This window comes from Puma concolor, chromosome C1 (assembly GCF_028749965.1).
Source record: "Puma concolor isolate L17-30 chromosome C1, mPumCon1.1.hap2, whole genome shotgun sequence".
Lineage (NCBI taxonomy): Eukaryota > Metazoa > Chordata > Mammalia > Carnivora > Felidae > Puma > Puma concolor.
Window position 1 is genome coordinate 159,350,290 of NC_141674.1, and position 25,776 is coordinate 159,376,065.

At 41.7% G+C, this 25,776-nt stretch overlaps 1 protein-coding gene across 2 annotated transcripts in view; it reads right to left on the minus strand.

The window, feature by feature from the left end:
* LRP2 (LDL receptor related protein 2) overlaps positions 1-25,528 on the minus strand; it is a 198,578-nt gene extending 173,050 nt beyond the window's left edge. The window contains exon 1 of one of the 2 annotated variants that reach the window (XM_086718833.1): positions 25,221-25,528. In XM_086718833.1, coding sequence (XP_086574959.1) covers positions 25,221-25,299 — 79 coding nt within the window. In that variant the 5' untranslated portion in view covers positions 25,300-25,528. The remainder of the gene's footprint in view (positions 1-25,220) is intronic. The other variant, XM_086718832.1, reaches the window with a different exon arrangement.
* Positions 25,529-25,776: the final 248 nt, after the last annotated feature.

The window sequence follows — 25,776 nt, forward strand, 5'->3', positions numbered from 1 at the left end:
TTTTAAAAAGGCAACCAAAAAATAAACTGACATGAAGGATTTGGTCAAAAACAAGAATTTTTAGTTGGCTGTCTCAATTCTGGAAATTGGGTATCTATGGTTACAGTTGTAAATTAGATATTGAATGAATGTGCTGATATTCAGAATGAGTCCTTAGGTATTATAATAATTGAAGAAATTTTTAATTAAATTTAGTAACAAATTCAGATTTTACAAAAAAGAGCTAAAACAAGATACTAATAGAGAAAATACTAGAACACATGGGTTTCAACCCTTGCAATAGCACTGACTGTCCCTACATCATTCTAAGTTCCATGAGGGTAGGAACTATTTGCCTTACTAACAATTGACTCTTCACTCAATAAATATTTGTTGCTTAACTGACTTAGCTTGGGGGACCTGGATTTAAACTCTAATACATGGGGCACCAGCGTGGCTCAACTGATTAAGCATCCAACTCTTGATTTCAGCGCAGGTCATGATCTCTCTCGGTTTGTGTGTTCGAGCCCCTCATTGGGCTTTGTGATGACAGTTGCAGAGCCTGCTTAGGATTCTCTCTCTCCCTCTTTCTGCCCCTCCCCTGCTCACTCTCTCAAAATAAACGTTTTTTAAAAAAAAATTTAATGAACTCTGATACGCAGTTTCCTTAACCTGCAAATTTTCTGACCTACAACATCAGGTTCAAGTGAGGACTGAAGAGAACTGTAAAACACCAGCACAATGCTAGAAATAGTCCTTCCAGGAAGGCTCGTTCCCTCCTGGGTACTCCCACCTGTCATCCAATTCTAACATTGTAACAGTCTAGGTAATAAAATACTCCAGGATCAATACCTCCACCAGATAAGAGCTGTTTGTTCTAATTGAGAGAAAACCTCCCAACCCTGCACCACCTTGCTTCCAGGAAGCTCACTCAGCACTGAGAGCACAGTGGTTGCTTTGCCTCCAGCCCAAGAACAAAGTATCCAATAGCCAAGTCTGGAGTCAAGGGCAAGACTGAAAATCAAGATTTATTCTAGGAAACAAAGGTCAAGCTAGACCCAAAACCAAGGCTGCCACCAGTTTCGCTTTTCTTTATGCATCTTTCTGTTTTCCCACAATGACCATTTTTTATTATTTCATCTATTTTAAAATCACTCTCTTTAGGTGATCCTCTGGAGTTTATATGTGGAATACTGTTAAGTGTATAATTTCAACACACACACACACACACACACACACACACACACACACACACTTGATGATACATATAAAGGCTTTCCCAGAATGAGCCTTGAGTCATTATTACACTATACAATGAACTCCCAAGTTTTCCTATTGACCTCAGTGTGTGCCTCTACATGGACATAAAGAAATGAAGGTCATAAATAAATTCAGGATTTTAAAAGTTATTTATTTTTTGAGAGAGAGGGTAAGAGGGAGGGGCAGAGAGAAGGGGAGAGAGAATCCCAAGCAGGCCCCATGCTGTCAGAGCAGAACCCGATGCGGGGTTCAAACCCACAAACTGTGAGACCATGATTTGAGCAGAAATCAAGAGTTGGACACTCAACCAACTGAGTCACCCAGGCATCCCAAGAAATTCAGGATTTTAATCAAGTGAAACTAAGCTAAAAATCGTTCCATTTAGAAAGTTCAGAAATGCTCCACGTCCTAGGTTCAAAAGAATGGTATTTCAAATTCTTCCTACAAGTGTTAAGATAGTCATTATCCTAGTTCTCTAAACTTTCTCCTATATTATAGAAAAATGCTACAAAATGCAAGCATTTTTTGACTAAAATCATGTGTGATCATGCCTTTACAATATATTCAAAGGAAAGCTCGAGATGACAAAGTTGTTCGCTTCTAGCTGAATGAGAAAGGCTTTATGAAACTCGGACATCCAATCCCTCCAAGAAGAAGAGTAAAATATCCCAGCGACATGACCCCAGCCTTAGGCTTCCCTGAGGCCTTACCGCCTTCCTAAGTATTCTCCACCCTCACAGAGCATCGGCTCCAAATTCCAACAAACATGGACTGAAGCTCCGGTAGACCGTTCATCTGAGTGTTCTTAAGAAGGGAGAACAACAACTAGCTGGACACCTTTGTGAAGAGAACAAGGCCACAGTTTGGCTCTCCTTAAGCAAACCAGTATAACCACCCCCAAGTCCTGCCAGAAACTTAAGTGAAGCCAGTTCTTCCCCGAGCAGGGCTATGCTCACCGTTTACTAAGAGCACTCAACACTTCACTAAGTTTGGTGGGTAAAGTTATGAAGAAGGGAAAAGCAACTTAAACTTAAAAGGCTCTTCTGATAGTCCAGGAATGAGGCAATTAGGGCCTTATCTAGTTAAATGGTCCCACCTCCGCTTCATTTCCCCACACCCCTGTCTGAAAATCCTTTTCTTCTCTGTCCCTTGGATCCCCATAATGTGGCTACAGCTTTCATGGCTCTCACCCCTGACCCCCAAAATCTGTTCCCAGTGACTTATTAACAGCAAAGTTTAAGTGGTTTCTAAAGCCCTTCCTTGGGTATTTGCATTTACAGCAGAAAATAGGGAGTCCTTCTGCAAAGGAATGAATTTTCTGATGGTGGCATTTAGGTATTCTCTAATGCACAAATACCTTCTTCACCAGCTTGGCGGGGCAGATTTTAGGGGGACAGAGTATCTTATCAGGACTCCACATAGGTGGTGGTACCTGTACAAGGCCATCTTTGCTGGTGCCAAAACCTCATCAGCAGTGAGACAGCACTTTTCCATAAAAGCACAGCCCAATTAAAACACACTCAAAGGGCTTCCCGGGAGAATTTGGTGTCATCTCTGCATCAGTGAACGTGTCTTAGATTACTCTGGGCTGAAGAGAAAGGCATTAAAGAAATATTGCAAAAGCAATGACTCCAAAGGCCTAGAGAGACCCAAATAACAAATGAAGATGATTTACTGAAATACTATTATTTGGGTTCTTTTGTAAACTGAAACCCCTTACTTTATTTGTAACTCAAAAAACTCCTTCCACTAGAAGTGCAAGATTTACCAATTCCACCCAATATGGAATCTACACGTACATACGCCTGTATACACATACAGGTACACACAAGGAGGCCCACCCAGTGTTACAAAGCTTGCTGATCAAGGAATGCTGATCAAAGCTTGCTGATCAAAGAGCAACTTTAGGAATGCATAGCAAATGCAATAGTCTGTATTCCCCTTCTTCCAATCAGCCCAGTATGTCTAAAAGCCAACAGCTTTTCTGTTGAAGATTAAAAGACAAAGTCTGAATAACCAGCCAGCAATGTGCTTGATATACTACTCTAAAAAAGGAGGGAGGAAGGGAAGACTGACTGTTCAAAAGCCAAGTAATTTCCCAGAAGCCAGCCCCTGGAGTCCTACAGGCTAGATAGATTCAGACCCCAGCTCTTGCTTTAATAACACTATGGCGGGTATGTTATTTAATTTCTACGCCTCAGTTTCCTCATCTTTTTAGATGGGATAATAAGAGCTCTTATTATGAGGTTAATATGAAGATAGAAAAAGGAGTATAAGCCTGGCACATGACTAAGTGTTCAACAAATGTTAGTTATTATTAATATTTTAGACAAGTGTTTTCTGGTCCTTTATATATTGTCTCCCTTTGAATTTTAGTTTGTTTCATACACATTTGCTCATACTCTAGCATTTCCATATTCATAATTGCAACATAGTTTGAAAATCTTTTTAAATTAACTTATGATAGCTTCTTTCCCCAAAAAAAGTTGATTTAATACTGAAATTTGAATAATACCTTATTACTAAATTATCAGTTTCATCTTAAACTATATTCTCTCTCAGGGCACCTGAGTAGCACAGTTGGTTAAGCATCGAACTTCGGCTCAGGTCATGATCTTGCAGTGAATTCAAGTCCTGCGTCAGGCTCTGTGCTGATAGCTCAGAACCTGGAGCCTGCTTCAGATCCTGTGTCTCCCTCTCTGTCTGCCCCTCTCCCACTTGCACTCTGTCTCTCTCTCTCTCAAAATAAACATTAAAGGAAAAAAATTTTTAATTATATTCTCTCTTTAACTGTTTCTTATATCTGAAGTTTAGAAGAGAAAAATATATCTGCATTCAAAATAAAACTGAACTAGAAGAGTAGAACTTAATTCACAAAGATAGGCAAGTTTTCAGGCATGTGTCTACTCTATGCACTTTCAAAAATACATTACTACTTAGTGAAATAAACTCTCTGAAAGCTTATTTTTTTGTTGATAATAGCTGTTTTTAAGACACTTAAACAATTACATTTTAGGGGTATTTAAATTGTTTAGTACATAGATATCTCAGTCCAAAGAAGTTGAGAGTGACAGTATTTATTGAATTACTGAGTTAAAAAATATGAAGTTACTAAACCTTCATATTAAGTGTTTACAACCTAAGAATTCTCACTACACCCTAAGTGTGGAAATTGTTTCTTACTCCACGACATTTTGAAGAAAGCCAAGCATGAAGGAAACTGAGGCCACATCTGGCAAGAGGAAATTCCTGTGCTTTGCAAAATGTAAACTGCTGACTGTATCACCATTAAAACAACCATTAAGAAAAGATTTGGGGCACCTGGGTGGCTCAGTCGGTTGGGCGTCCAACTTCGGCTCAGGTCATGATCTCGCAGTTGGTGGGTTCAAGACCCACATCGAGCTCTGTGTTGACAACTCAGAGCCTGAAGCCTGCTTCAGATTCTGTGCCTCCCTCTCTCTCTGACCCTCCCCTGCTTGTGCTCTTTCTAGCTCTCTCTCTCTCTCTCAAAAATGAATAAACATTAAAAAAAACTTTAAAAAAGAAAGAAAGAAAGAAAGAAAGAAAGAAAGAAAGAAAGAAAGAAAGAAAGAAAGAAAGAAAGAAAGAAAGAAAGAAAGGGGATTCTAGGAGCAGCTGAGTGGCTTAGTTGGTTTAAGCTTCCAACTCTTGATTTCGGCTCAGGTCATGATTTTGCAGTTTGTGAGCCTGAGCCCTAAGTCAGGCTCTGTGCTGACAGCACAGAGCCTCCTTGGGATTCTCTCTCTCTCTCTCTCTCTCTCTCTCTCCCTCCCTACCTCCCCTGCTTGAGCTCTCTTTTTCTCTCTCTCTCTCTAAAAAATATTTTTTAAGGGGGGGGTTGATTTTGATATAAAGAAACCAGGGAACAAGCAGTATTTCTAACCTTAAAATCAGAGACTCACAGACATATATACAGTAATATAGCTCTACTACATAAGGTCAAAGGTTAAAAGAGACCTTAAAGTAGAATTCCAACATTCCATTGGTGCATGCTATGCACCAACAATTTCCTTCCTATCCCTCAGAACCATTTAAAATAGGCTTATCCTTCTTCCACATGATGGTCCTTCAAATATCTGGGGAAAGCCAGCCATTTGTTCCCTCTTACCTCCCCAAGAAGCTCTAGTTTTTCCAGCCTTTTTCCCATAACATAGCCTCCATTCTCTCACCATCCTTGTTTCTCTCCTCCAAATTCATTTCAGATGGTCTCTGTCTCTCCCAAAATGTGATCCTCAACACTGAACAAATGCCCAGTGTTACCTGGCCATCTATGGCCAAGACCAAAGTAGCCTACCCCAATATTCATTCCCCCTTCCTATGCAGAAAGAGAATCTCAATTTTATTCAGGTGAACAGGTCTTCAGCTGAAAGGCTACATTTCCCAGACTTCAGCTAAGTGTGGTCATGGGATTAAGTCATAATCAAGGAGATGAAATGCAAGCAGAAGTGTTGTACAGGACTTCTGGGAAGTCTTTTTAAAGACAGAAGGCACACTCTTCCTTTTCCTCCTCCATTTCCATTACCTGGCACGGAGCAGTGATGGCTGTGGCTAAAGCAGCTATTTCGGACAATGAGGTGACCTTAGGGATGGATGCCACCACCAGAGTATGGTGGAGCAGGAAGACAGGTGTCACAGGAGTACCAAGCCAGCCTTCTACTGCTGGTTAGAAAAACAAATGTTTATCCTGGTCAAGCCAAACAAAATCCTCTCTGCAACAACAGTCCTATCACCTCTCCTAGGTGATGGAGTTGCTTTACTACACTCATGTGGTTCTTTTAAATATCTACCAAAACAAATATTTCTCAAGCTCCTGCTTCCACATGGCTTTGTTCCAGACACAGGATACCAGGGGAGGCAGGCATAACTCAGCATTAGTGGTCCTATTCTAGAGGAGATAAAATACATACATAAATAATTATACTTCATGGTATGATGATAAGTGCGGTAAGAGAGGTTTAGATAACATTGAGTGGAAATCGAGAAAGGCCCTGTGGAGAAAGGAGCGCATAATCCCCAATACACAGATCTGAGGGATGGGTATTTCTGGCAGAGGAAACAAACTGGAACTGGCAGAGGCAAGAAAGTGTAAGGCATGTCCAAGAAAGAGACACATTTTTCATCCTGTATCACTGACACATGCCTTCAAATTACAAAGACCTTGAGTGCTTGAGGCAGATTCCCTTTTACATGAAGTAAAAACCAAATTTTCAAGATCATAGCACCCTCTAAAACCACTTAGTGCCTCCATAGAGTCAATTCAAGTCACAAGACATCTATAGAGCACCAACTGTTTTGCCATCAAGTAAGAGTTTCTCCTAATCAATAAATGTGATCATTTTCCATATTTTAAAAAATACTTGGAGGTGATACTTTGCTAATATTCTACTAAACTGGATGAAATGTCTCCAAGAGATGTATTCTGAGATATTTAATAAAGTATAAGCACACCATGCAAATGTATTTCTCACTGTCCTCTTGTAATTGATCAATCTATTGTATTAAACTGAGTATGTATTCAATAAAAGTTAAAGAATTGGGCGCTTGGATGGTTCAGTCGGTATTAGAGTTAATTAAGCATGCAAGACCCAGAGCCAGTCCTCCTACTCTGTCTCAGTGCGCTCATTTTTAAAATGGGGATAGAACCTCCCCAAACTGACACAAGGATTGAACACTATAACTATGGTGACTATATCACAGGCATATAGTAAGTTTCAGTAAAATGTCAGTTCTTATTAGTAGTATTATTCCTTCCTTCACTCCCTGTCAACCAAGATGGACCCTCAACAGAAATACTATTGGCATTTGGGACTAGACAGCTCCTTGTAGTATAGAACTGTCCTGTATATTGCAGCTAGTGTAGCATCCCTCCTCTCAACGCCTAGCAGTGACACTCAGGCATTATGACAACGCCCCCCCCCCAAAAAAAGCCTACACATTTCTAGATGCCTCTTATGTGAGCTGTACCAACTAGGAGTCAGTGAGATAAACCACAGAAGACATCACACACCATGCCTAGATGGTCAATGAGGTAGAAGTGTTTAAAACAAAGGATTCAAGAAAATACTATCAAGTAGTTATAAATGTATATAACATGGATGTACACTGAAAAGATATGTCTAATACTCCCATAAATAAGCATATCAACTTATAAAACAAATAACATGAATTATCCCCAAAAAGCCACAAATAAAAGCTTTCTCTCTATCCCATGGTGACTCTCTACATTTCTTATCACCTGCAGATCCACAGGTTTGGTTCCACCCTCATCATCGGTGGCTCCTCTAACTTAACTGGTTGATCTGCTTTCCCTCATTGCAGCAAGCATTATCTTTACAAAACAAAAGTCTGATTGTTGCACTTCCCTCCTTACATTTCTTCAAAGGCACCAAACTTCTTGACAGACAAAGTCCTCCACAGTGTCACCAGACTCCACTCTTCCAACTCCATCTCCTGCTGGCACACCCTCCTGAAGACTCAGTTCAAACCCAGCCATCTTTATGGTCTTGGCTCTTGGCCCCCTCAGGTCTTACTTGACTTCAATCCTTTCCTGTGTTCCCAAACCTCTGCTATAGCACCTCTCACAAGTGTTTATTTACGCGTCTTATCCCTCCGTGTCTCCACTTCTAGGCACAATAGGATCTCAGTAAATGTTTGTGGAATAAATACATTAATGATAATATTCACTGATTATTAACCTAAACTAGATTTGCTGATAGCTTTCTCACCCCCTTGAACTGACCTTGAACACCCCTCACTGACCTTGCTCTAGTTTCATGCAACAAAAAGACACTACCACAAAAGAAAAAACACATCATTGTGATTCTTACACATTCTGCCTAAAACCTCTCACAAAGCCAAGCGTTCATCTTCAAATATACTCTTCCCCCTAGAAATCCTTCTCCTTGACCAGGGGACACACCCAACTCTACTTAGCCCCAAGGTTCTTCATTGGGCTAAGTAGAGAGTATCATTGTTATTCTCAGTTACAAAGACCTCATCAGTAAACTCTGCATGGGATCAAGTTTCTAGGAAACATATACAGAACACATGAAATGGAAATACTGGATCCATTCAGAAGTTTGAAACCTTCTGTAACATTACATTTTGGGATCTGTGCTTTCAAGACCTGAAAAGTGAAGAACCAAAAATTCTTGGAGTAGAAAGGCAGATTATAAGGCCTGTCTTCTAATGTTTCTTCTTTGTCTGATAGTTTCACCTCCTTAAAAAAAAAAAAAAAAAGATATATTTTTCCCCAGCAAGTTCTATGGATAGAGAATTTGACAAGTGGTTCCTTTATTTCAAAAGACCACAGCATGGTGGCTGTTCTGCTGCACTGACCTAACCAAGAGCTGGTCAACTATGAATGATTTAACACCAGGTTCCCTGTAGGGCCAAATGTTTACTGAATGCTCACCAAGTGCCAAGAACTTACATGTTCACAGTGTCCTTTAAATATTCCCAGGAGCCTGCAGGGTAGAAATTACTAACACCCACTGTATAGGTCAAGGAAACTGAAGCTCAGAGAGATCTAGTGGCCCAGGGGCACATATCTAGAAAGTAAGCAAGCTAAGTCTCCAAACTCCAACACCAGGCAGTGTCCCAGCACCAGAAAGGATTTGGCCACAGGTTAACCATGTCCAGGGTAGACCCTTGAGATTGAGGATCCTTGGGCAGGTGGAGAAGGGGCAGCGGGAAGAGCCCAAAGTTTTACTTAGCAGCCAGAGATTTAAATTTATATCACCGGCTTCAGTGCATTCCCACAATTTAGGCTACTTTCTGTACATTCAAGGAAACTTTAAGAATTTTCTCTTTATAAAATGTGGTTTATTTTAGCATGGAATTTTTGCAAATACATACTAATTCCTCAAAAGTTATTCAAGATGCCAAATATTCCTTCTTGAAGCAATCCCAAACAACCTTAAAACATCTGGTATACAGGGCAAATCCCTGGAATATTCCATGTCTTCTAGGAAATGCAATGGCGTATTTGAGGGTATGGGAGATCATTTTTTAATGTTCCATCTCATATGTTTCATTGGAGATGAAGACATAATAAAATCTTATAGGTGGGGAAGTGAATTTTCAATTATAGAGATTCTTTTTTGAATGTTTATTTACTCATTTTGAGAGAGAGAGAGAGAGTGCATCAGTAGGGGAGGGACAGAGAGAGAGGGAGAGAGACAGTCCCAAGTAGTCTCTGTATTGTCAGCACAGCGCCCTACTTGGGGCTGGATCCCACACGGGAGATCATGACCTAAACTGAAACCAAGTCAGGTGCTTAACTGAGCCACCCAGGCACGCTTCAATTAAAAAATTCTAAAAACAACATTTTTTTGTATATTTATATGATATTTTTAAAATGCAGTTAAGCTTTACAGACTAATACAATCAATAAATCCAATTATTTTTATAAGTTCCCTTTAAATAGAGCACCTAAGATATCCATCAAAGGTTATTTCTAGCTAAAAGCCAAATTCTGTTTCATTTTATTATAGCCATCATTCAGTTTTAACTTAGAAAAAGAAAGGAAAATAAAATTTTTTAAAACTTAATAGTAAGGGCTTATCCTGCAATCAGTTTATTTGCTACTCACATTCTCCCTTAATATTATTATGTACACACTTACTCATTAAGTTTCATTTCCCTAAGTGATTCTTTCAACATCTGCTAAGATAGAGCAAAGGTGTCCTTCAGCCTGACTTTTCTTTAAAATCATATATTAAAACTTAACCTGGTGTGTTCTTTCAAACTATAGCTACCTTGAGAGTTCTCATTTGTAACAGTAAGGTTGGCAGGGAGGAAATGAGATGAGAAGGAGAAAATCTCTAATTTGTCATCAATAAAATAAATCAGGAAATACCCTTTAATCTCAAGAGTACAATTTACTGATTTAGTCATTTATTTACAAAATTGATGGAAATTGTTAACAAGGAGTTAATTGATTTAAGTCACCTGATTACTACAGTTAATTAACCACACTGACTTAATCTTCTTTGAAAACATCAACTAATCATTTCCCAGGTGTCAAGGGGTAAATCGTTAAATAAAAAATAAACCTCTGTCCCCCTCTTCAAGGGAGATTTCTTGAGCATGTTTTCTTTGCAGATTCCAATCTAGCAACAAGCCAAGTTTGGGGTGTGTGTGTGTGTGTGTGTGTGTGTGTGTGTGTGTGTGTGTGTGTGTGTGTTTTCCCCTATACAGCTATACTGAAAGAGCTGCCATCTTTCCAGAGTTTTTTCCTCTTTTATAATAAGGGAGGAGCAGCCTTGCAACCCTACCATCCATGTCATTTTGAATTACTTTAAAAAATGAGCTAGGAACACTTTTCAAGTAAAAATGAGCAAATGAAAGGCAATGGAGACTTTCACATGAGAAAGTGAGTTTTCAAAAAAATAACTTGAGAACTTATTTGGAGGGTGTGACTACAAAGAAATCATGTGAGGGAATGGGCGTGAGGGGCACGTTATTACTGAGCTGTTCTAATCTTTTAATTTTTTTTGGTTTAATTATCTTTTTTTGTTTGTTTTTTGAGAGGGAGAGCGAGCAGGGGAGGGGCAAAGAGAGAGGGAGAATGAGAATCCCAAGCAGACTCCACACCATCAGCACAGAGCCCGATTCGGGGCTCGAACCCATGAACCAGAGTTCATGACCCAAGCAGAAACCAAAAGTCGGCTGCCCAACCGGCTGAGCCATCCAGGCACCCCTGAGCTGTTCTAATCTTGACTGTGGTAGTGGTTACACAAATATATACACATATTAAAACTGATCAAGCTGTACACTAAAGTCTATTTTAGTCTGTGTTAATTTTTTAAATAAAACAAAGCACTTCATAATGCCAATATTCATAAAAACTATGAAACCTTATTCCCTTTTTTAAAGACAGAAAAATTAAGACAAATCACCTGCCCCCCCCACCTCAATGAAAAGGGGGGTGGGAAGGCATAAGAAAACCAATCAGAAGGAATATAACCCATGTCTCTCATGGCTACCCAGTTCTCAATTAGTAGACCCACTGCTTCTCTGAAAAAAAATAAAATAAAGCCAATTGTCTTTGATCTACCAAAGCACCCACAGTACAAGAGGGCTCTGGAGGGAACCAAAGTCCCAGGTCACTGTGACAAATCACGCTTACACTTGCTAAAGGGAAAGAGCGCAAGGGTCTTGATAAAACCTGATTCCCCTCCCTCCCTTTTCTCATTCCTTCCATCACAGCAAAGTGTTTGAAAAATAAATCTGGATTACGGTGGGATTTTGTTGCACATATTCACAATCGGCAACAACTATTAAAGACCTCTAGGATTTCCCTTACAGAGAAGTGAAAGCCTTCAATACAAGATGTATCCCTCTGAGCTCAAGTCCCACGTTTTCTCTTGTCTTCACTGCTGGGTTTAATTATTTACAGTGAGAATCATCTAACTTTCACTGCCTTCCAGTTAGTATGTTCAATTTTTAAACCATGCATTTTGTTTTTCACCAGAATCTCGGCTTTCAATGATTACTTTGCAAATTCTTTCAACACCTCACTGCACCAAATATTAGGGAAGAGGTAAATTTTTGTGGCAGAAGTGAACTGGAAAAAAAATTCAGAGTTTTGGTACACAAAAATTAACCATTTATTGGGGGCACTTGGGTGGCTCAGTTTATTAAGCATCAGACTTCATGTGAGTTCAAGCCCTGTGTGGGGCTCTATGCTGTCAGCACAGAGCCCACTCTGAATCCTCTGCCTCCCTCTCTCTCTGACCCTCTCCCACTTGCAGTTTCTTTCTCTCTTTCTCTCAAAAATAAAAATTTAAAAAAACATTTAAAAAATCAACCATTTAACAATTGACTTAAGAAATATGTGCATTTTACTTTATTCATTTGCAAATTCTTTTTATGTACTACATGCTAAAAACAAAACCAGAAGTACCTATCAATAGTCATCACTATGGTCTAGAAAAATCATAACTGCAACGTACATTAAATCCACAAGCCGGGGCGCCTGGGTGGCGCAGTCGGTTAAGCCTCCGACTTCAGCCAGGTCACGATCTCGCGGTCCGGGAGTTCGAGCCCCGCGTCGGGCTCTGGGCTGATGGCTCAGAGCCTGGAGCCTGTTTCTGATTCTGTGTCTCCCTCTCTCTCTGCCCCTCCCCCGTTCATGCTCTGTCTCTCTCTGTCCCAAAAATAAAATTTTTTAAAAAATAAATAAATAAATAAATCCACAAGCCTCCTCTCCCACTTACTTGGCACTGGTGAATCCCTAAGGAATGACTGATAGAGCCTTACAACTTTGTTGCTTTTAAGGTCAACCTCTCCTGTTGTTTTAACAATCCTACTTCAAATACAGCCAACTTGAGGAAGCAGAGCCATAGTAGAAGGTAAGGAGTTCTATCTTTGAAGTCCACTTGACAGATTTACAGTAGAAATTCCCCGTAAAATCATCCTAAGACCTTTTTCTCCTAGAAATGCTGATTTAGGCAACCCAATTGAGATGAAGTTGACTCCCTTTCAAGACTACCTGTCACCTCTGGCAGCTTCCTCCCTACTTTCATCCCCCATCAAACCATACCAGTTTTGGATCTCATTCTCAGTGAACCTTGCTCTAGCAAACTTTTACCTGCATGGCTATCTCACTGAACTCCTCTGCTCTAGAGGGGTAAACATTTCTACCCTTTTAAACAGAGTGTCAGGAGGAAACAATGTCTTACTCCTAAGAACTGGTTCTAACGGTGACAAAGCAGACCTCTTTGGCCAAGATGAGAGACGTCTGGGGGCCAAGAGACCTTTTAGCACCTCCAGCCCATCGGCAAATGTCTTCCACATCTCTACAAGAGCAGTCTCCTCAAGGGGCACCTGGGTGGCTCAGCCGGTTGAGTGTCCAACTTCAGCTCAGGTCGTGATCTCACGGTTCATGAGTTCAAGCCCCATGTCAGGTTTTGTGCTGACAGTTCAGAGCCCGGAGCCTGCCTCAGATTTTGTGTCTTCCTCTCTCTGTGCCCCTCCCCAGCTCGTGCTTTCTCTCCCTCTCTCTCAAAATAAACAAACATTAAAAAAAATTTTTTTTTTTAATGTGTCTGATAGGGGCACCTGGGTGGCTCAGTCAGTTGAGCGTCCGACTCTGGCTCAGGTCATGATCTCGCAGTTCATGAGTTCAAGTCCCATGTCGAGCTCCGTGCGTATCGCGCTCTGTGCTCACAGCTCAGAACCTGGAGCCTGCTTCAGATTCTGTGTCTCTCTCTCTCTCTCTGCCCCTTCCCCGCTCATGCTCTGTCTCTCTCTGTCTCTCAAAAATGAATAAACGTTAAAAAAAATTTTTTTTTAAAAGTGTCTGACTTTGGCTCAGGTCATGATCTTGCAGTTCACAAGTTTGAGCCCCACATCAGGCTCTGTGCTGACAGCTCAGAGGCTCCCTGACAGCTCAGAGCCTGGAGCCTAATGTGGATTCTGTGTCTCTCTCTGTCTCTGCCCATCCCCTGCTCATTCTCTTTCTCTCTCTCTCTCTCTCTCTCTCTCTCAAAAATAAATAAAACATTAAAAAAAATTTTAATAAAAAAAAAGAGCAGCCTCCTCAGATATAGAGACTCCACTCTCACTTGTTCATTACTATCTTCTAGGATATTGAATAAGAGAGCTTATTAAGAATTTTTCCATCAATATTAAACAACAACAACCTTTTAAAATCTGTCATCCCTAAGAGGAAGTTAGAGTAGAACTCTCCAATTGGGTGTCATCTTTTGAATGAAAAGACATGTAATTATAGAGAAGAGAATACTGCCAGATAAGGAATGGTAGTACAGGAGGAAGCCAGCAAGCAAGAATCAATGGATACCCAAGGAGTATAGAGTAAAAAGTAGGTTAAAATAGAAGTGTACTCTTCAGAATAGTAAGGTATTTTGACAGGCATATGTCACAGGAATCTCTCTATCCTTTGATATAACTAGTTACATCACGCCGGGAGCATAAGGTCTTGATCAACATGTATTACATGAATGATTGCCAAAGTCACACAAAAATATCTGACATTTGGGTTGCAAAGCTAACAATCTCTGAAATGAGGTCACCGTAACATAACATGAACCATTAAATAAGGCTTTGTTTGACTGTGTAGACAGGCACTATCTTCTACCTGCTCCTACTTATCCACAGTGACAATATGTAAGAATAAGGGCTCTGGGTTCCAATCTTGGTTTCACCACTTAGTAATTGGATGGCTTTGGGCACCTGTCTTTGCCTTGGTCTTTTATCCATAAATTCAGATTGTTAATGAAGTGGGTAAATTAATACCTGTAAAACACTTAGGATAGTGTCAGACATGTAGCAAGCACTCCAAAAAAATTTATCCATAATTATTTTAGCTCATTCTTGCAACTTCACTACCCATTCATGCATGTAACTGAGCCATTCCTCTGCCTTTAACCTATTTGGTCATGGTTGTACATAGAGTCCTCAAAAGAATGGGACCTGGAATGAGAAAGGTTGTGCCCACAGGACAAGCAGTCATGGGCATTTTTCAGCAGTCTGGTCCTTCTTTGGTTGAGCCCATTTTTCCTTCATTCATCAGGAACAAGACTGATGAATGTCACGGCTTGACATGTGATGTTCTTTCCACCATAGTCCATGCCGCCTCCCTGAGTTGGGAAACCACTCCCCTCTTCAAAGAGGCCCTTTTGTGTGATCAAGGCTGTTTTCACCATGCTGTGGCCTCAGACAGCTTTCTTTTGTGTTGTTTAAATGCAGAATGGCAGTCCACTAACATAATGTCAAAAACTTATCTTTTTGTAAAAGCTACTGTATCAAATCTGTCCTAAAAATAGCAGGATGACACATTCTGTATATACAGGGGATTCTCACAGGGTAATCAAGTGTCTAAGTTAACCTTAGAAAGGTTAAAGAGACTGATGCAGGATCAGCTACTCTCAAATGCATTGGGAATCGTCAGTGTTGGGGGTCAGCGAGGCGGAGGAAAGGGAAGAGTCAAATGGAGAGAAACAGCATTGCTAAGCCACTTGTTTTAATAGAGATAGCAATTTTTTATCCCCTCCATGGGATTTTTGATGGAGCCTGGGGGAATTAAAGGCTGGCAATACCAGGGACATGGTGATGAGCTGAATGTCCCTTCTTAGCTTTAGAGTCCATGGGGCATTTATCCATTTGTTCAACTTATATTTATTTATTTAGCCCTATTCTAGATACTAGGTATAAAGCAATAAACAAGGGAGACAAAAATTCCTGCCCTCATGAAATTGACATCTTAAAGAAAGGAAGACAAAAGTAAATAAATAAATAAGTTATATACATTGTGTCAGATGGTTATAAGTGCAATGAAGAGAGTTAATCAAGAAAAATCTGAAGACCACACTGATAAGGTGACCTATGAGCAAAGACCTATAGGAAGCAAGGAGTGTGAGTCATGCACAATTTGAGGGAAGAGCACTCAGAGAGAAAGCAAATTTAAAAGCCTTAAGGTACACACTATGTTGGGGGGATGCGGGGAGGAAGCAAGGATTATCACCATGCCTAGAGCATTGTGAGAGGGGGAGAGGAGAAAGGGTTTTCTAGATTCACTCAGCTCCTTTGGGGTCCACTTCAGTTATAGAAAGACACCTTGCCCAAGGTCATGCCCTTATGAGGGCAGGCCACATCTAGTAACTAAAAAAGGTCATTGCAGCCTGCCATAGAACACTCTCACAGTCAAGTCTTGCTCCAGAGCTCCCCACTAGGTTGACTGAGGCCTTCTCAGAGTGTTTAACTTCTGCCATTCCTGCTTCCTCGTTTCTCTTCAAGGGCAATGATCTTAATAAACATCTTTTACCCCAAACTCCATCTTAGTGTCTGTTTCTAGACAACTCAACTTGTGTGTGACAGAAGCCATTGGAGCTTTTGAGCAGTAGTAACATGATCTGACTGATATTCTAAATAGGTGTCAAGAGTAGACAGAAGAGGGACAAAAGGGAAACAGAATGATCAGTAAGGAAGCTATTGCAATAATCTCGGTAAGAGCTGACTATGATGTGGATCAGTGTGGTAGCAATAAACATGGTAAAAAGTGATTGGATTCTAGATACATTTTGAAGATTAAAACAATGGGATTTTCTGATGGATTGAATGTAAGATATAAAAGAAAAAGGAATCCGAGCAAGGATGGTCCAGCCATTTACTAAGATGGAAAAGCCTATGTGGAAAGCAGGTTTAGGGCATTAGAGAAGATCAGAGTTATGGTATTGGTCTAGATTTGGATCAGATTCACAAATTTGGAAGTTGTCAACATATAGATGGTAAAGCCATGAGACAGGATGAGTCTCCAAAGACGTAGCGTAGACAGAGATGAAAAGTAGTCAGTCAGGTAGATGGGCAGGAATAAAATAGCAAGGAAGAAGGAAACCAGGAGAATTTGGTTTCTTGGAAGCCAGATGAGGTGTTTCATGGAGGAAGGCAGGATACACAGTGTCAGATGCCTCTGATAGTTAAATAAAACAAGAGCTGAGAGTGGATTATTGGATTTAATAGCATGGAGGTCATTAGTGACCTTAGCAAAAGAAGTATCTACCAAGGGTGGGAGCAAAAACTTGAAAGGCATGGATTTGAGAAAAATTGGAGGAGAAAAATTACAGTGGGTATAATAGACAAATCTGGGAAGGAATTTTGCCATAAAGAGGAACAGAGAAAATAGGAACAGAAATGTGGGGAAAGAGAGTAGACAATTAATTAGTGAGAGGTTAAGACAGAATTCAATGTAGAACATGAATGAACTGTTTGAACTTAAGAGCATGGAAAGTTCATCCAGTGTAACCAGAGGGAAGACAGAATATACAGACAGGATGTATGCAGGTGATGATGGCTGAGTTATGGGAGCTTGTTGAGTTCTCTTCTGATTGCTTCTATTTTCACATTTATAAGAAGCAATGTCATCTGAGCAGGTGGTGTCGGAAGTTTGAGGAAAGAGGAGATATAAGGAAGTAGGAAAGTGAATGGCCTCACCAGACAGCAGGTCTGAGGTTGAGATTAGTTTCACAAATTTATAATGAGATCAGTCAACCTAGTTTTGTGTTTTCTCTTGCCACATTTAGCTACAGCAATGCAGATGTGGAGCATTAGATTTAACCAGGACTGAGCTTTGGCAGAGCACAAGAGAGCAAGACAACGGGACAGGGGGGCCCGACTGCTGGCGGTATAGGCAAGGAAGTAATGTTAATGAAGAGTCATAACAATATAAGATGAGGAAGTAAATAAACAAGGGATTTGAGGGACAGTGTACAGGTGGTAGGATCACGGACTCTAAGTCCCAGTGGGGTCTACAAAGAATTGAGCCTAGGCTATAAAAGAAATGAGCTACAAGATTTTCCAATACTCCCATTCCAACCATGGAATAGATGGCCGCTTTAGATGCCAGTGGGCTCTGTTGGGATGCTCTGACATAAATTGGAGGAGAGAGATTACAGTGGTTATAGAGAAATCTGCCTAATTTGGGTAAGAAAGGATTAGAGGATCCATCCAACAGTTGCTCATCTTAAAGAATCAAAGGTTCTGAGAGGAGGAGGAAGGACTTCAATTGTGTCCAGGGACAGAGCAAAGAATACAATTAAGACACAAACAGTAGCTCTAGGGAGGGAGGGTCATGTTAGGCAGGATAGGAGATGGCCAGAAATGGGGGCAGCACTAGATATAAAAGAGTAGTTTTCCTTCTTACTGTAGCTACCTTGTAACATCCCCATTCAAAAGAAAGTATGGATTTAACAGAGTGTATTTAACTGCCTGCTAGAAGGAATTTACAGTGGCATGTTAGTATACCTTTAGTTACAAAACTAAAAATGAGAGATTACCTAGATCAGCTGTTCCCAAATTGTCTGACCCTCAGAATCAACTGGAAACTCTTTAAAAACAGATGCCCATACTCCTGATTTAGTAAGATTGGGTTTTTGCCCTAAGAATCTATACACTTTTTAAAGCTCCCCAGGTGACTTTGATGATAATGCCAAGTTCGGGGAACTGGCTGACTTCTATCTAGGGTTCCTAAAAATTATAGCATTCTATAAGTTGTGGTGAAAGAGTGCTTTTGAGAACATAAGCAAACTCTCAATGTTGAATTCACCCTAGATATGATCAAGAAAACATGCAGCCCCATTTGCTCTGGCAGCTATAATATAACAATAGGGGAAGCTGGACTGAAAACAAAGCTGAAACCTAGAAGAGAGTAGAGTCAAGAAAAACACAAAGAAAGAGAACTGGAGCCCTGACTGCACCTCACCTGAACCCCACTCAGCCTCAGAATTTTCTTACACAAGCCAATAAATACCCTTTATTGTTTAAGCCGGTTTGAGGTGGGTTTTCAGTTTCTTGTTTCTCGCAACAAAAAGTATCCTCCACACCCTTCCTTCCCCATGTCAAAATTAAACCAGTGTGGAAGCACATGCTAGCATTTTCTCCTCTCCTTTAGTGAGATTATAATGTGCATAGGATTGATATATTTCATATTTTAAAAAAACCCTTCCATTCTTTAATTCAACTTTGAGGATTTCCCTAATGAAATAAATTATTTTGCTTTTTCAGCCTTTACACAAAAAAGCTTCTCCTTGCTAATGAAATAAAAACCAAAAATTGGGCCCAAAGAGACAAGCAAATCTCTGACACTATAGGACAGGATGTTTTTATATAAGAATCCAAGAAAGTCTAGCACAACAGAACTGTGGCTATTGTCTTCTTCCCCTTGTTCACATTTAACACCTATAGGAACGTCAAAAGTAGATAGGTTTTCATTTAATGTCAATCAGTAGATTAGTGAGTAAAGGCTTCTGTTCAAAGTTACTAAGAAAGAATCTTCATGTGTTATTGACCGATAGTACATAAACTTAAAGGAGACCTCTAGTATTGCTTACAAACTTGGATCTCAAGATCTGGACAATAAACAAGCCATTGTATCCATGGTAACAGTGGCTTAACTTTTCAATGCACAGAATGGTAATTACATTTCCTCCTTTCATTCATTTCTCCCTGTTCCCAATAACCTTGGGGGTCAGGCATGACCTGAGGGCTAATGACTAAAAGCATAGAGCTTTCATCATGAAACTTCACATTGTGTAACCCGTCACCTTTCTTAGAGAGACTTCTTATTTCCTTGCATTGGGTTTTGGCACTGTACTAAGTCAGAAGTACCCTTATATAAAAGTTAACCATCTTAATTTTGGAATGATAATGTTTCTAGTTTCTCAGCACATGCTTTAGAAATAAGACTTAAAGACCAGCTAAATAACCATTGGCATAGAGCGCATATATTTGACATTCCAAATCAATCCAGGGAGGTGTGAAAGACACCTGCTCTACCATTATTGAAGAAGTTCTTAGGTTAAATGCTAAGGACTCTTGGATTTGCACCAGGATGTATTGTCTCCATAGAAGCTTTTTTTTCTAATTAGATGTTTTTATTTATTTATTTGGGAGGGAAGAGGAGGGAGGGACAGAGAGAAAGGGAGAGAGAGAATCCCAAGCAGGATCAGCACAGAGCCCGACACAAACCATAAGATCATGACCTAAGCCGAAAACAAGAGTCTGACGCTCAACCGAATAAGCCACCCAGGCACCCCTCCACAGAAGCATTTTAATGTCTCCAAACCTCCTCTCTTCTTTCTTTCCACCGCATTCTCATAGCCAAGGCCTAATGCCTGGAAAAGCAGCAAAGTCTTAGAAATATAAGCAAGAAAGCAGAGTTAGCTGGGAAAGGAGAAAGGACGTAGGATTCACTGAAAAATGAAATCATATAATGGACTCAAGAGCTCCTGTACTCTGCTCTCTCAGCTCACTTTTCAGAACTTTCCTATCCATCACAAAGATCTGCTCCATATAAGAAGCCTTTAGGCTACAAGTAAATCTTCTAGAAGTCCTTCTTTCTCCAGTTCTCCTAAACTTAAAATTGCAACATGATCACATGAACATAAAACTTCATCCCTTTTGCTTTAATACTTCCAAAACATTTCCCCCCTTCAATTCATTGAGTTTTTCCAGCACTGACTGCTCTTGAGAAATTTCTTCAGCCTTTTAAGTCTGTCTTCATGGATAAAACAAAAATAGCATCAGCTGGTTTTACCTGATAAAGTGTCCTAGACAGATTTGGTTTTTGCAGCCCAGCCTCTGTTCACCTGGGAGCCCTATCCAAAATTCCCTCTATGGTCGACCTTAGTCCATGACTGTAGGAACCAAGCATATGACCCAAAGCCTAAGCCATGGGCACATTTCATGCCAGGTACAATGACTGGTTCTGCAATGAGTCTGTGACCTAAGCAGAGCCCAAGAGGCAACTTACACTTTTAAGACAAGACAAAAACTCTTGCTTTTTCCCAGAAAGAACGTGGCTCCAAGAGCCACTGACAGCCATCCTAAGACACTAAAGAACATGATTGAGAACAGTCTTCTCAGAGTCAGAAGATAGAGAAACCAGATCAGCTTGACATAGGCTGAGCCTCCACTTTATATTGGGTTGAGCAAAATATAAAATTTTATATTAGGTTGAGTCTTTCTTAGAAAAACAGCAATCCCATATGGTTCAACCTAATAGTTATATCTTTACAATTATGTATTGAAATAAATTTCCTTTTTTGGCTCCAGGAAGTTTAATTTAGATTTCTGTCATTTACAAATATGAATCTAGACTAACATTTAAAGTTGTAGGCACTAAGGGTGCCTGGGTGGCTCAGTTGGTTTGCGGAGCCCTGCATAGGGCTCTGTGCTGACACTGAGGAGCCTGCTTGGGATTCTCTCTCCCTCTCTCTCTGCCCTCCCCTGCTCACCTTCTCTCTCCCTCTCTCCCTCCCTCTCGCAAAAATAAACTTTAAAAAAAATGACCTAACAATTACCTTCAACTAAGAATAAATACCTATTCTGTACTATGAAATCCATAAACCTTAGTAACACGTTTCGATGGCCCAAGATTTTGAAAAATGGATCCAGAGATATGGTCTTTGAAAGGTGGGGCACTAACATGGCATAAGTTCTGAACCAAGCTGGACATGACACATGGTTGTATTAACCTATCCTCTTAGACTTGAGATTCCTCTTAGACCCGGGATATGTGACCCACCCTATATCTAAAAATGATCAATTAGGGGCGCCTGGGTGGCTCAGTCAGTTGGACATCTGACTTTGGCTCAGGTCATGACCTCATGGTTCTTGGGTTCAAGCCCCAAGTTGGGCTCTGTGCTGACAGCTCGGAGCCTGGAGCCTGGAGCCTGCTTCGGATTCTGTGTCTCTCTCTCTCTGTCCCTCCCCTGCTCACACTCTGTCTCTCCCTCTGTCTCAAAAATAAATAAATATTTAAAAAAATTAAAAATGATCAATTAGGAAGACACAAAGAGGAGAGCTGGTTCTATCCTGGGCCACAGGCCCTTAGGCTAAGGGCTTAACCCCCTCCCTTTCCCTCCTGTCAGTCCCCCTTTCTTCCCTCCAGGTTTAGTTACTTATCTATAAAATAATGCAAGTAGACCAGCTGATAGCTAAGGTTTCCCCCATCTATAAAAGTCTAACTTTCTACTAGAACAGGACAGGCACAAGACTGAAGGGAGTTTGAGCAGAAGCCCTATACTATAAAAACTGGCTAGGAAGAACTTCAAGCAGAGAAAAAGAAGCCAACTGCTGTGAAATTAAAGCAGCAGCAGTATCAGAGATGTGACAGAACCAAAATATTGCCTGTTTGTTACTGGGCCCATAATCCTTTTAAATACATAAACTTCACCTGAAAGTGTAATTGTCATAAAGCTGATACTAACTATAACAGGCATAACCCAGTTTCTATTGAATGAAAGAATATAACTTGAAGACCAATACCATTTTCTCAAAAAAACTTTCAGTCATGTACTGGGATCTGGGAATTCCTCAAAGAAATGTTACTTGAAAATGCCTAAGGCTTCCTTATGTGCACTTGGAAATTAGAAATACGAATAGAAAACAAAAAAAGAAATGTTACTTTTAGTGTTGGTCAATATAATAATAGCTGTAGTTACGATCTTTGTCTATATGCCTTACATATTCAGCACGTTTATCTCTTTATGTTAATGAAATGTCCTGGAGTAGATTCTCTTATCATATCAATTTTGCAGATAAGCAATCTGAGCCATGAAAGTTTAGTGACTTCCCCAATGTCACACAGCTAGAAAGTGGTAAAGCCATTGCTAGAACCCAGACAGCCTGACTCCAGAGTTCAGGCTCTCCCAATATTTCTTAACAGCATTCTACAAAATATGAAGAAAATACAAATAATTTTAGCTACAGATGTGTTATAATTTTTTTTTAAAGACTAACCATAAAATACTCAGAGGTCTTTTCCAATTTCTAATGATGCAAACTTTGCAGGAAGATCTTACCTAAAGTGTGTGCTCAAATAAGGATCTTTACAATGTCATACTTTACTTCACCTGATAAGTCAATAGGACAGGAATCTAGAAATCTCCTTAACCTTACAGGAAGGTTACCTAGAGGTCAGGTGATAGAAACCTGAAAAGAATTTCTGAAAAAATATCCAGAGTTATGATGCGTAAGTGGCAAAGACTTGTAAAATACCACTCAGATTCTTTAGTAACCTCATACATGGGTAGTGACTTAGGGAGCATGACATTTTTAGTGCAAAATAAAAGAGACAGGGAAATAGAGGAGAGAGCCACACACTATAGCAGTTAAATTATAGCCTCTGGACTCACAGCTCTGCCATTTTCTAGCAGTATGACCTTCAGCAAGTTAACTTCAATGACCCATGCCTCCATTTCCCATCAGTAAAACAGATACAGAAAGAGTACTTACATCAAAGGGGTATTATAAAGATTAAATGTCAACATTATAGTATTTATAGTATTATAAAAATTAAATGTCAATTAGTGTAAAGCACTTAGAACAGGGTCTGCCACATGTATAAGTGTACGATATGCTATTATTACTGTACATATTATTGTATATCATCAGAGAAGATGGATGGATTTAAACCACCAAAAAGAGTAAGTTCGGCGCGTTTGGGCTCTGTGCAGGCTCTGTGCTAACAGCTCAGAGCCTGGAGCCTGCTTTGGATTCTGTGTCTCCAACTCTCTCTCCCTCTCCCTCTCTCTCTCTCTCTCTCTCCCTCTGCCCCTCTTTCATTCGCTCTCTCTCTCTCTCTCAAAAATAAACATTAAAAATTAAAAAAAAAAAGTTAAGTACACCTTATTGGTGACTAAACCATCAATCCAGGGGAGAAAACACCTGTTTGGGTTGTATGGGAACAATCCAGATGTATCCCAGATGAATCCGGACAAGATTTCCTTTTGCCAGGCACTGACAGGAACATACAGTAAATCCTATGGCTATACTTAGGACATACGATGTATATCACCCTAAGAGCTGCGGCAAACCCTCCACGATAATAATAAATCCTCTTTCCGTGTTACCAACCCTGAGAAAAAGGTGTGCAAAGCAAGAATTGTTAACAGTCTCTCCCCACCTCCCCTCCCTCTCCAAAGATTTTTACAAACCAGTGAGGTTTGTTGGCGTTTCCAAACTTCTCAGGAAGTCTGAAATGGGTACTGCTAGGAGTTGCTGTATAATTATTTAGTTGATTCCCTCTAAGGAGCTTACGCTAAGAATTGAGGAAAGAAAGCAGATTAACCATTTGAATACATGCCACGGCCCATCCACAAGCTTTTCCCTCTCTCTGCCATAAATGGGGACTTCTACAGTCCCCACCCGTCAACCCCAATATGTGATCCAGGGAAATCAATTTATTGCTTTGGCTAATCCTACAACAATAGGGGTTTCATTTTCATTGTAGGGCAATTAAGTTGTCCGACGGGAAGGAAGGAGCAGGAGGGGAGAGAAGTGGGGGGAGACCTCTCCCATCCCCACAGACAGATTAGTCCCTGTGGAGGCAGCAGCGTCCGTTCTGTCTGTCTGGTGGTCGGTCACACGCAGCTCTGGGCTGCTACCTAGCAACGCAAAGCCTGGAGAGAGCTCGCGGGTTCCCCGGCCTCCTCCTCGCCCTTCCCATTCATCCCTGGTCTCTCTCTTTCTCTCTTTCTCTTTCTCTCTCTCTTTCTCTCTCTCCCCCACCCACCCCCCACTCCGTTCGCTGCTCTGTCTTCAAAGTTTGCTCCTCTCCCTTCTCTCCCTTTTTCTCCCTACTTGTCTTCCCTGTTTTTCACCCTTACTGTTTTTATTCTCTCCACTGCTTCCTCCCTTTCTTTCTCTGCCTCTGTTTCTATAAAAACGTAAATTCTGACAACTTGAGAGAATTTTAAAGCGCTTCATACCAGAAACTTTTGCTTTCGAGCCCTCAAAACTCTGGCCGCGCAGACGGGGCCCCATTCATCAACACAAAAGCCCCCACCTCCCCGTTGAAAAGGAAAACCCTTCAAGAAAATGCTCCAGTATATCAGCCGCTCTCTCCGCCAATCCCGCCTCTTTGCCTTATCTCGGCTCGTAAATGATCTGCATCGAGATGCAGTCTCTTGAGGGTCACAGCGGGACCAAGTTTCGCCGAGGAAAAGAAGGGGGGGGGGTGCTCTAGCCCTCGAAGGGATCTCCCCGGCTGCGCGCTGCAGGTGGAAAGCTGCGCACTGAGCAGCTCCGAGGACTGCTCAGCACCCCCAGGGAATAAATAAGTGGGGGGAACAGACTGCGCACAGGCTGAGAGAACCTCATTCTCCGGGTTCCAACTGCAGAGTGCTTTCCAGAGGATCGGGAGAAAGTCCCGTGGGAACAAAGACGGGGTCCCCGTGGGGTGCGCTGTCACCGAAACCGGCGGAGCCGCTTTCTCAAGTTTGTGGCTGCTCGGTTGCCGGGCGGGCGAAGGAGGGGTGCTCGCGCTCGCCCCTCGCTGAGCAACCTGAGCGCCCCGGCGGGAGCCGCTCCAACGCCGCCGCCCTGCCCTGGCCCCCTCCCGGCCGCGGTCCCCTCTGTGCGCTCACGGACTCGACCCCTGCCACTGCCGGGTAAGTCCGGAGCTCTGCGCGGAATTCCGGCCAGCGGGCGCTTACCTTGGCCACTGGCCGGCGCCAGGCAGGCGGCAAAAGCCAGCAGCAGCGTGCACGCCACCGCCGCCGCCCCGCGCTCCATCCCCGCGACCGTCCGGGGCCCCGGCCTCGCTGTTCCTTCCCCGGGAGGTGGGCGCGCGTAGCCCGCAGCACCGGCGGCACCTCTGCTCGCGAGCGCTCCTGTAGGCCTGCACCCCGGCGGGCTCCTAGTGGCAGAAAGCCGGCCCCAGCGCCCGAGGCATCCTGTTTTCTACCCGCGCAAGTCCCCACCCTCCAGACAGTGCATAAAGCCCTTGAGACCCGACCGCCCCGGAACTAGCATGCGGGAATCCAGCGGGGCAGGCCCCCTGCCGCCAGGCCCGCCCCCTGCACTTCGCAGCGTAGGGAGGAGTAGGGACTCGAACACACGTGCGCTCTCACATGCACACCCCACGCGCGCGCGCGCACACTCACACACTTCATAGGGTCGCGCGCCCACCGTAGCCCACACTCCTCACTGTCACACAAACTGACAGTCTCACGCGCTCACTCGCGCGCCGGCACACACATTCCTAAGTCG